The sequence below is a fragment of the Myotis lucifugus genome, unplaced genomic scaffold, assembly GCF_000147115.1.
Source record: "Myotis lucifugus unplaced genomic scaffold, Myoluc2.0 scaffold_3, whole genome shotgun sequence".
Classification (NCBI taxonomy): domain Eukaryota; kingdom Metazoa; phylum Chordata; class Mammalia; order Chiroptera; family Vespertilionidae; genus Myotis; species Myotis lucifugus.
The window spans coordinates 18464311-18476010 of NW_005871051.1; the positions used below are offsets into that span (position 1 = coordinate 18464311).

Below are 11700 nucleotides of genomic sequence, written 5' to 3' on the forward strand. Positions count from 1 at the left end.
GGGGCGGGGCGGCGCCCAAAGCGGGGAGGGGGCGGGACAGTGACTCCTGGGCTTGGCAAGGAGGCTGGGCTCCTTCCTTTGGCCTCAGAACACCGTCGCACACCTCTGCGGCTTCTGCTCCCGGCATGGCGGCATTGCGACACCTCATTTGTACCTCTCCCTTGAGGAGGGGACTCTGGGCTTCTGGAAAGGAATTGCCACTCCCCCCTCAAAGGACCTCTGTCATCTCCACCTCTCAGTCCACCCTCATGGGGTCATTTCCTGGTCTGCCCTGGCCCATGGACCTGAAGGACTAGCTGAGTTTAAATCCCATGGGACCACTTTTGGTGGCAGCCAGCCTCTGGTATAGGCCCTTTCCACAGTTTCACTTCGTTTGAAGCTATGGGCTGTCCATTGTGGGGCCAGGTGACCTCAGTTCTGCCACATGGACTATCAAGGTGCTGAACTCTCTTCTGACCCAGGCTGCCAATAGGGTTTCTTGAAGGTGCATCCTGCCATGTTTAAAATACAGGAACTTCTAGGAAGAGGTGGTCCCTTGGGCCTTCCATTTTAATGCTGTTACTGTCATCTAATTGTCCTGGCACCTTTCCTGAGATGGGTTGGGCTGAGGGATGGGGTTCTAATGCAGGAGAGAGAAGGAAAGGAGGTGTTCTTGGGAAGGCAGGGCATATAACAGGGCTTTACCCAGCCAAGGAGAGGGGATGTGTGTGTGCTGAAGCCTGGGGTTGGGGGACAAGGAGAGGGGCCTCTAGGAGGCTAGAGTCAGAAAAAAAAAAAAAGCTGTGAGAGGGCTCCCAGTCCATGCTGGCTGCTTTACCCAGCCCAGGGGCAGCTGTGACCTAAGTGCCAAGGGCACTGGTATTCCCAGCTTTTAGTTCTAGGACCCAGAGGGTTAGTGCCTGGGTGGGTGGAGTATTGGCAGAAGACCAGCTAGAGGGGAGCTCTTCCTTGTGAGAACTAGAGAACCCATCTCTCACTCAGGGACCAGAGGGAGATTTGAGGAAGGGGCTACTTCAGGCTGGACTTGGACCCTGGAGTGAGAAGGGATCAGAGGACAGGGAGAAGCTTGATGGAGGAGACTGCAATAGATTCACACAGCAGGTCCTGGAGCTCCCACACAGTTTGGGTACTGCCCTCCCTAAGGCCCAGACCCATTGGATAGAAGGCACAGGAGGCCCCGCAGCAAGCCAGGCTCCTAGTGCAGGAGAAGCCAGCAAATTAGAGTCCAGCCTGTGTGCTCCAAGGTTTTGGTTCTTTCTTCTCCCACCTCCTTTTCACATTCATCCTCAGAGAGTCTTGGTTTCATGCCTAGGTCTCCAGGCTTGGGGTATGTGGCAGAACTCAGATGGGGACACAGAGGCACAGGCAATCCTATCCCAAGGTCACCTAAGGTCCCATTACTCCAGTAGGTCAGACAACACATACTAAGTACTTGCTGTGTGCCAAGCACTCTTCTAAAGCACTTTATCTGTACTTTAGCGTCCTCAAACAATCCCCATTCGGTAGGTCCTATTATTATCCTCATTTTACAAATGAAGCTAAGAGAGGTTAGGTAACTTGCCTTTAGTCACACAGCTTGTAGTGAGCTGTAGAACCAGGACTCAAGTGCAGGCCAGCTAACTTTAGAGATTCCACTCAACTCCTGCCATACTGCCTCCCAAGCTAAAAGGCCACCATGATCTCTGTGCCCAGAGGTGAACTGTGCAATGTAAGAGTAGTCCAAGAAATGAAACTGACATGCACACACACTCCTACCCATGTTTGTGCAAGCATGTAGCCACATTCAGTGTCATCCCTAAGTGTTCCCATATGCACACAACTCTCTCCCTCTCAGCCCAGGCACATGAGCACGCACAGATTGTTTGCACAGAGAGAATGGGGACCAGACCTTGTCTGATTCAAATGGGCAGGGCTCAAATGGGCAGGGCTCAAGCTTCTTTACCCCCTCCAGGTTCCCACTGGCTCCTGAATCCTCTCTCCTCCACACTCCCCCCCCAGCCCTTTCCTGGCCGTTGGCTTCAGCCTGTCTTCAGCCTGTAGCAGCAGCTGACTCCACTTAGATGCTGGCAGTCCCTGTCCCAGATCAAAGGCAGAGAGGCTAATTGTGCGTCTTAACGAGCCCCCCACCCCCACCCCAACCAATGCTCCCGGCAGCCCAGCTGGCCATGGCCCCACCCCTCTCCCCCTCCAGCTGGCCAGATGGCACAGTGCCTGCGTCTGCTCCAGACAGTCGGGGCCAGGACCGAAACTGGGGCCCTGAATGGGAACTGGAGGCAGACCCAGTGGGCTGGACTTCTCGAGGCCTGGATGCTTAGAACAGAGGGTGGCCACAGACAGAAACTCCGCCTGGTCACACCTACATGGGGCTGTGACAGCTACTAGAGACCATGGAATGGTTTCTTTTGCTGCCTGTGGTAGGTATGGGTGGTCATTGCAGGCTGTGGACTACATTTCTCCAGTTTCTTCCAGCCTACCCTTGAATGTAACAGAGCCTAGAATATGGTGGTTGGCTTAGCACATTCCCCTGGACCAGCCTCTTGCTCTTTCCTGGTGCCATCCATAGTCAGTGCCATGGAAACTGGGAACTGGGCTACCTGGTTTCTTACTCAGCAGCAGGTCTTCCCTGTCAAAATCTTTAGCAAAAAGTTGCCAGGCCTGGAAACTGGGAGAGCTGGGGCTGGATCCAGCTCCATAACCCCCATGACCTTGGGCATCTCCCTTTCACTGTGTGTGTGTGTGTGTGTGTGTGTGTGTGTGTGTTCTGGGGAGTAGATTGCTGAGGTCTGGGCTTCCTCTAGAGATCTGAATATTGCCATTTGTCTAAGGCTGATGACTCCCTCAGCAATAAGAAAAGTGCTTCTTCAGAGTTCCATAGACCAGTGGTCGGCAAACATGTGGCTCTTTGGTCCCTTGAGTGTGGTTCTTCCTAAGCCTTAGGAGTACCCTAATTAAGTTAATAACAATGTACCTACCTATATAGTTTAAATTTTAAAAATTTGGCTCTCAAAAGAAATTTCAATCGTTGTACTGTTGATATTTGGCTCTGTTGACTAACGAGTTTGCCGACCACTGCCATAGACAAAAGGCAATGGACAAACACAGGCTGTGCTCCTCAGCATGAATCTGTCCTCCTTTCTCTTGGGCCCCACCTCCCAGAGCAGCGCCTACTCCTCTGCAGCTGCCACCAATTCCCAGTATCCCCTTTGAAGGTTCTAGCCTAATATCCATCTCCTCTTGTCTGTTCATAGCTGGCTTCTTATGAAAGGTCCCAAAGATACCACAAGCTGGAAAGAGAAAATAGAGAGGGACAGTCTGCTGTATGGGCGTCTGGTGACCCAAGTAATTTATTGTAGATGAGCTTCTGGGCTCTGTCCCTGATCAGGGAAACAAAAAGCAATGGCCTGAAACTATAGAAATAGTGAGTGAGGTCAGACAGCAGGAAGAACTTAATAGCTAATGTTTACATAGTACTTACTATGAGTAAGGTATTATTCTAAGTACTTTAAATTTACCAACTCATTTAATCCTTGGAACAACAGTGGGGCAGATAATAATAACCCTGTTTTACAGATGAGAAAAGTGAGACACAGAGAAGTCAAGTTGCTTGGCCAAGGTCATATAGCTATTGACATCTAGTAAGTGGAAGAGGCTAGATTTGAACCCAGGCAATCTGATTTTAAGTTCATAATCTTAACTACTACTATGTATCTTGGGGTTTGTTTTTTTTTTCTTTTTTTGTTTGAGCTGGTTGTGCAGGAAGAGAAGGACAGGGGCCTGTGGTGCACATGGTGAGGTTGGGCTAGGGCAGGGGTGGGCAAACTTTTTGACTCGAGGGCCACAATGGGTTCTTAAACTGGACCGGAGGGCCGGAACAAAAGCATGGATGGAGTGTTTGTGTGAACTAATATAAATTCATTTCAAACGGGCCGAATCCGGCCCGCGGGCCGTAGTTTGCCCACGGCTGGGCTAGGGTCTCTGTCCAGTCTTGGTTGGCTCTCCGGAGCTGTAAGTCCTCTGAAAGCATGTCCTTCCATTCTTTGATGCTGAATGGAAGGCTCCAGTTTTTCCTCTGAACCTCGGGCCTCCCCCAAGGCCTTCAGCCTCTGGCTAGTTTTGGGCTTCCTCAGCAGAGGCCCATGGCAAAGGTAGATTCTCCTCTTTGTATGAGGACTATTATTACTTTTAGCTTCTTTCATTGCCCACACAGGTTCAGAGACTGGTCAGAAACTTGTCCCAGAACCTGCTCATAGCTGGTCCTTTCTCAGATGCAGAATAAGCAAGAAGCAGCTGTGGGTCTGGGAGTCAGATACTCTTCTGCCAGTAGGCCTCCCCTGCCACAGGCCCAGACCTACCAGGGATGTCCCAGAGAAAAGCTCTGGGAACACCAAGGAGGAAAGCAGTGTAGACAAGTCAGTGGCCAGGCTGGCCCAGCCCTGAGCCCCTGAGAGTGGCTCATGAGGGAGTCTTTGTGCCCCCCACCCCCACCTACCACCACTAGCATCTCAGGGAAAGTGTCTGCGTTAGATTGCGCTTCCCTCTCAGTTTTCAACACTATTATGCTTGACCCCATGCAAGGCACAGGGCTCACCTCTAACATCCCTCAAACAACCTTCAGCTGACCTAGACTCACCACAGGTAGCCCTTCTCTGATCAGATGTTCAGGAATGTCCTGTGGACAGGAAAAGGGGAAACTCTGCCAATTGATTTCCCTGCCTCTCAATTCTGGCCACAGAGATTTCTATGGTGGACCTGGAGGGGGGGCACCAGGCAGGCAATCTTGGGGCCAGGAGCTTTAGGAGGATACCAGCTCCTCTGACTTACCCATCTGCCCATTAACATTTCCTGCAACCTGGAATTCCATCACTGGTGATTTACTGTTTAGGTTACCTAATTTGCCTTCTTTCTGCAGGCTTATTTTTACAATGCAAATATTATAAGAGAGGTAATAGATTAAGTCCCTGATTTTATTTTATTTTAAATATATATCGAGCCCACAACCCAGGCATGTGCTCTGACCAAGAATCAAACCTGGGACACTTCAGTCTGCAGGTGGACACTCTATCCACTGAGCCAAACCAGCTAGGGCAAGTCTCTGATTTTAAAAGAATGTTTACTACCAGATACCTTCTGTCCAAAAGGAGAGATGTAGACACAAATTCTGAGCTTGCTAAGGGTGATGTTAATGAAACAGGGAAATAAGTGCCAAAGAGGAGGGTTATGAGGGAGACTCCCACCACCTGCATCCTCTGGGCAGAACTTGTGGTGTGATTTATGACCCCCTTTGACTCTGTGCTCTGTAACAGGCCTTCTCCCAACACTGGGCTTCAGTTTCCCCTCTGTATGGTAGAAGCTTGGGTAGAGAAGGCAGAGGAATGGGATGTCAAGGCTGCTCAGAGCCTAAGTTTCCTGGATCTCTACCTGCAGGTTTCCGAGAGAGTGCCTTCGCGTATGCCATTGCTGCAGCCGGCGTAGTGCACGCGGTTTCCAATGCCTGTGCCCTGGGCAAACTGAGGGCGTGCGGCTGTGATGCATCCCGGCGTGGGGATGAGGAGGCCTTCCTTCGGAAGCTGCACCGCCTACAGCTGGATGCGCTGCAGCGGGGTAAGGGCCTGAGCCACGGGGTTCCCGAGCACCCAGCCCTGCCCCCTGCCAGCCCTGGCCTGCAGGACTCCTGGGAGTGGGGCGGCTGTAGCCCTGACGTGGGCTTTGGGGAGCGCTTCTCTAAAGACTTTCTGGACTCCCGGGAGCCTCACAGAGACATCCACGCACGCATGAGACTCCACAACAACCGAGTTGGGAGGCAGGTAAGAACTACCCTTCCCAACCCCTCACTCTACTCCCTCTGCCACAGCCCGTCCCCTTCCCCAGCTTGCCTCTCCTCTGGGAACCACATGGCTCCCCCTAACTCAGCAACTTTCTCATTGCCCCCTCCTAATTCAGTCAAGAGCATGGATTGAATATCTACTGTGTGCCAGGCACGTGATTAGGCCTGGGGATAGAGGGCAGAAACAACCCCTGCCCTAATTAACTCACCCTCTGCTGAGCAGCCTGCTCTGCCCATTTCCTCTGGGAACAATGGTGAGAGAAAGGGTTGTAGTCAGACCTCAGGGGTCTAGGCCTGGCTCTGCCACCCTCTCTCCTCCCCTATGAAGTGGGAAATTTGAACTGGATCATCTATAAGGCCATCGCTCTAGTGTTCCATGATTCTGTGATATCCTCTGCTGCAACCCTCTTCTCTCCCAACCTTTCTGTGAAGAATGGGGAATTCCTCAAAGTGAGGTTCCTAGGAACCTCTATAGAACTGTGTCCCAGTCTCCCCTACCCTCAAATGGTCATGCTACCTCAAATGTCTCATTCATTTGAAGAGAGAGACAGAGAGAGAGAGAGAGATGAAAGTAATAATAAACTGGATTTATTGAGTGCTTACTATATGTTAGGTACTGTTTGGAGCACTTTACTACGTATTAGCCTACTTAATCCATACAATTACCTATTGAGGGTACTATTATGAACCTCAGGTTACGATATGGAAACTGAGGCACAGAGAAACTAAACTGACTGAAGGTGATGTAACCAGTGGGAAAGGGGTAGAAGCAGGATTCATCTCTGGGCAGTCGAGCTCTGGGGCCCTGCTCTTTTGCTTACAGCGTAGTCTACTCTAGGTGCACACCTACACTAAGGTGCCTCCTTAGCCTCATGGTAACTCAGCACTCTTCTTTCCTGGCTATTCCACCCCTACCCTGCCCCTTCTCTTGCCCTGCCAGGCCTGCTCAGGCCTTGGTCCTGGCTTCCCTTCACTCTGGCTGGCACCTTCTCCATCTCACTCCCCTTTCTCCTGGCCCCTCAGTCAGGCTGGCTCACCCTCTCCTTCCAAAAAAATCTCCAAGCTGATTTAGCTCTTCCCATTCTGCCTTAGAGGTGAAGTAAACTGAGGCATATCCACCCTCAGGTCAAGTCTAGCTCCCACCCAGTCCTGCCCTGTCCATGCAGCTCTTTTCCCAAGCTTCAGTACTATCCCAGCCCATACCAGCAGTGCCTCCTCCTCATCGTTAAACTGGTTAATTAATGGCTGCTGCCTGTGGGAAGCAGATGTTCTGGAGCTGTTGGCCAGGGGAGGCTTTGGGCTGGTTCCCATGTGGTGCTGCACCACAGGCTGCACATACAGGCTGAGGAGCCCTTTAAAACATAGATGAGCAGGGTGTCTGTCTATGGCCCTCTTGCCCAGGTTGAGGGCCCCCAATCATTGCCCTCCCTGTCTGAGGGTGTATTTTTGACGTGGAACAGGGGGAGAGAAGGATGTGGTCAACTTCCTCTGGGTCCTCTGGTGAGGATAATGCCAAGGGCTTCTTTGGGAGGAGACTCCAGAGAAGAGCAGGGTGTGGGTAGGTTCTGTTCCCTAACCACCTCCTTTGGAGGTCTGCGAACCTCTCTCCACTTTCATTGGGTTGGCGGGTCTGGCTCTTTAGGTTCTGTTCCCATTCTGCATTCAGGTAAAGCCTTGGAGCCCTGTTGGTGTTCTGTTTCCTAGGAGGAACTATGTACTCCGCATTGGGCAGAATAAGCCCCAGGCAGTCTACTTCGGGGAGGGCTGTCTCTCCATCCCCTCCCCCTCCTAGGTTCCCAGCAAAGGGTTTCAGGGCCCAGAGGAGGAAAGGGGCTTTTTCAGACTCCCCGAAGCCCCCACTCACAGCCTGGAGCAAGGCCAGAGGCTTTGGGGCTGGGATGTAGTGGGGCCAGCAAACCCCTCTTCTGGCCCCCACCTGAGGGATGGAAGGAGAGGGAATTTCCCTGAGGATCTGGGATCCCCCCTCAGGAAGCAAGAGCCTCCAGCCCCAAGGGCCCCCTGCAGGTGCTGGGAAAGGTGGGCAGGAGGAGGGGGGGAGCAGGAAAGAGGGAATTCCCCCAAGGCCTGGCCTGGTGGGAGGTGGGTGCGAGAGCAGCAGAAGCGCAGGCAGATTTCTCTTCTGCACAGCCTGGCTCAGGGGCTGTGCTACCCCCACCCTCCAACCCCGCTTCGGGCCTCAGTTCAATGGGCGTTGGTTTCAAAAGCCTCTGACTCTCTCAGACCAGTGTCTTGTGTTGGAAGGAGGGCAGTGGGGTGGCCTGGGTCACTTCTCACCGTGCCTCCCTCTGCAGGCCGTGATGGAGAACATGCGGCGGAAGTGCAAGTGCCACGGCACCTCAGGCAGCTGCCAGCTCAAGACCTGCTGGCAGGTGACACCGGAGTTCCGCGCTGTGGGGGCGCTGCTGCGCAACCGCTTCCACCGCGCCACACTCATCAGGCCGCACAACCGCAACAGCGGCCAGCTGGAGCTGGGCCCAGGGGGGGCTCCCTCTCCGGCCCCGGGCGTTCCCGGACCCCGCCGCCGGGCCAGCCCTGCAGACCTGGTCTATTTCGAGAAGTCGCCCGACTTCTGCGAGCGCGAGCCGCGCCTGGACTCGGCGGGCACCGTCGGCCGCCTGTGCAACAAGAGCAGCGCGGGCCCCGACGGCTGTGGCAGCATGTGCTGTGGTCGGGGCCACAACATCCTGCGCCAGACACGCAGCGAGCGCTGCCACTGCCGCTTCCACTGGTGCTGCTTCGTGGTCTGTGAGGAGTGCCGCATCACCGAGTGGGTCAGCGTCTGCAAGTAGCAGAGGGCTCCCCTCCCCGAGACTGGCCTTTTCCCTGCTGCTTGAGACCTTGACAGAGTCGCCTTGGCTCCTGGGAGAGGAGGTTGAATCACATGATCTTATAGGAACCTTCCAGTTCTGAGGGTCCTCAAGTTTGTAATCACGGGAAAGTCTAGACCTCAGTACTCACTTCTGTGGGCTCCAAGCTCCAGCTGCTCAGTTGGGCTGGGAATTGCCCCACATCCTGGGGCAAGTGCCACCAACCCCATGCCTGTTTCCTTTCATCCTTCCCCCCTTCCCCTGGAGTGGGAGGGAATGAATGGAAGCTGATGGGCAGCGGGAAGAGGATTGAAAAGAAGAAATGGACATAATTGAGCTGCAGAGATCCTAGAGAGGCCCAGACACCCTCCCTGACAGGCTTCTGCCCCTCATCATTCAATTACCAAATATTTATTTTGCACTCTTTGTGGCCTGGTACTCTTCAGGGGATGAGGGGTGCTGGGAATACAGATGTGAATAAGAGAGACAGCACCTGCCCTCTTGGAGTTTACATTCTGGCTGGGGGAGATGGACAATAAACAAGTAAATACATAAACAAGTTCATTTCAGACAATGCTCATTTCAAAACATTGCAATGCTATGTGCGATGAAGAAAATAAAACAGAGTGCTGGATGTAGAGTAATTTGGGGGGAGTGGGGCTCCTTTAGATAAAGCCATTGAGTGGTCCAGGAAGGCGTCTCCAGTTGTGATACTGTTGCTGGGGGCCCCATGAGAAGGAGAGCCATGCACAGATTGAGGGAAAGAGCTTTCCAGGCAGAAGCCATGTGAATGCAAAAGCTCTGATGAGGAATAGCGAAGAGGCCAGTGTGATTGGAGTGAAGAAATCAAGGGATAGATTAGCAGGAGAGGAGCTGGGTGCAGGGGAAGGGTCATATCATGTGTCCTAGGTCAAGGTAAGGAGTTGGGATTTTATTGAAGAGGAATGGAAACTTTCACAGGGTCTTAAGCAGGCACAGGCAAGTGTCATGGTCTGATTCCCACCTGGATTACTGCATGGGGAACTGGCTGAAGGAGGACAAGTTGACAGCAGGGGAGCCAGTTAGGAGACTATAGCTGTCTTCCAACCCAGAGATGGGGCCCAGACTAGATGGAGTGGAGGCAGGGGATGTTGACAAGGGGCTGGATCAAGAGCCCTTGATGCCAGAGCTCTAGCAGTCCAGCTTGTATCTGAACCTTCTGCCACAAGCCAGGACGAGTGGCTGTGCCCAGCAGCACCCGTCAGCAGAGACAGGAGGCACTCTGAGAAGAGTAATCCTGGGCAAGACCCAGCTCAACCCAGCCCAGTGCCCCAGGGAGCAGGTGGGGTTAGGAGGTGCGGCTGGGAGAAGGGTGGCGGGGGAGGGCCAGGAGACTCACTGTCTGGATTCTGGTCTCTCTGAGTCCAGGCAGGGGAGGTGGGGTATATAAGCCTGGGGTGGGGGAGGGAGGCATCCTTCCTGGACCTCTTGTGCCCCCAGATCCCCAACTCAGGGTGCCCTTGGGTCAGCAAGCACATCCCCATCCTCATGCCCCCATGAAAACACTGCTGAGCTGGTTCAGTGTCACACTCTCCTTGGCTCTCAGATCTGATGTTTTCTGGAACAATCCTCAAAGAGGAGGTGGGAGTGGAGAGGAAGGTGGGATCAGGACCTTAGGGAGAGAATACTTCACCTCTTCATCCAGGCCTCCTGCTGCTCACAGTTGGGGATCCTGCTGCCTGCCTCAGTTCACCCCAGAGTGCCACCCTTCATGATCAACTGGACAAGGACAGAGTCTCATTCCTCTCCCCAATTGTCAGCCTACAAACCCCCCCATATTTCCCTAGCCCTGTCCCATGTCTCCCTACCCCTGGGGAAGGGTAAGAAGGAAAGGATGCACCCCATAGGCCCACCAGCTGGGAGATTTGACCTCACTAGCTTGTCCTCAGCTCCCTCCCCTCCAATGTCTGCATCCCAGCAGCTCCCAGACATGCCTACGGCAGCATGGCCTTCCTTTCACATGCTCAGCTTTTCTGCCTCTATGGAATACAGGGTTTCTCTCCCCATCCCCCAAAAGACTGCCCCACAGGCAGGCAGGCTGGTAAGAGTCCCCAGGGAGGAGGGGTAAGCAGGAGCAGCCAGACACACCTGCCTCATTCCTTTCCTCTTGTTCACCCAGGAGAGCTGTGGGGGCTGGGTTCCCGGCCATACCATCCTGAGGAGGAGGAGGGAAGGGGGGGGGGGGTGGAATGGTGGCACGAAGGGAATGGAGGAATAGGGGGTGGGCACTTTCTCCCCCCAGCAGTGTCCACCACAGCATAAGCTTTGGCCTCCTCCTCCTCTGCCTTCCTTGCTTAAGGAGGACAGAGCTGGAGGAGAGACTGGAAATGGGGGATATAGGATCAGGGTTGGAATTTGGAGGCAGGAGGTGTAACTCTGGAGAGCATGCTGCCTCTAGAAGGAAGGGTGGGTGGTGAGGTGTGGCAGGGGGCTGGACACCAGACCAGTTGAGTCATGGTGATCTGACATATGCTAGTCTGACATGTAAAGGAAGACAGGAAAAGTTGGGGAAGGAACAAATAGGGTGTTGCCCACCCCCATCCTCTCTCTGGGCCAGAAGCTGACTAGAGTCCTGAGACCAAAGCTGGATCCCATAATTGAACAGGCAAGGGTGTGTGGAATTTGGTAAAGGCTTGAAGGGAGATGTGGAGATGATGAAGGGCAGGGAAAATGGGGCCCAAGAAGCATTGGGCTTATGTATACCGGCTGAAGGGCGAGGCAGGAATCAATGTACTGATCAACTTCCCATTGTGAAATGGGCTGAAATAAAGTGGGACAGTGGAGGTAGATGGGAGGAAGAACTTTCCAAGAGCTCAGAGAGGATCAGGGCTGAGATTTGGAAATGAGAACAGAAGGGGGACCAGAGAACATTCAGAGGAGAAGGGGACCATCTCCGCCCTCAACACCTTTCACCCTGATGGACACTGAGTCATCTTGCAGAAGGAAAACATAGTTTGGTCTAATGCAGTGGTTCTCAACCTTGGCTGCACATTAGAATCACCTGGGAAT

The 11700-nt window shown here is 53.4% G+C and overlaps 1 protein-coding gene across 2 annotated transcripts in view; it reads left to right on the forward strand.

Annotated features, from left to right (window-relative positions):
- WNT10A (Wnt family member 10A) overlaps nucleotides 1–9208 on the forward strand; it is a 13467-nt gene extending 4259 nt beyond the window's left edge. Inside the window, exons 3-4 of one of the 2 annotated variants that reach the window (XM_006082531.2) lie at nucleotides 5425–5804; nucleotides 8137–9208. In XM_006082531.2, the coding sequence (XP_006082593.1) occupies nucleotides 5425–5804; nucleotides 8137–8634 (878 nt within the window). In that variant the 3' untranslated portion in view covers nucleotides 8635–9208. The remainder of the gene's footprint in view (nucleotides 1–5424; nucleotides 5805–8136) is intronic. The other variant, XM_014462804.2, reaches the window with a different exon arrangement.
- Nucleotides 9209–11700: the final 2492 nt, after the last annotated feature.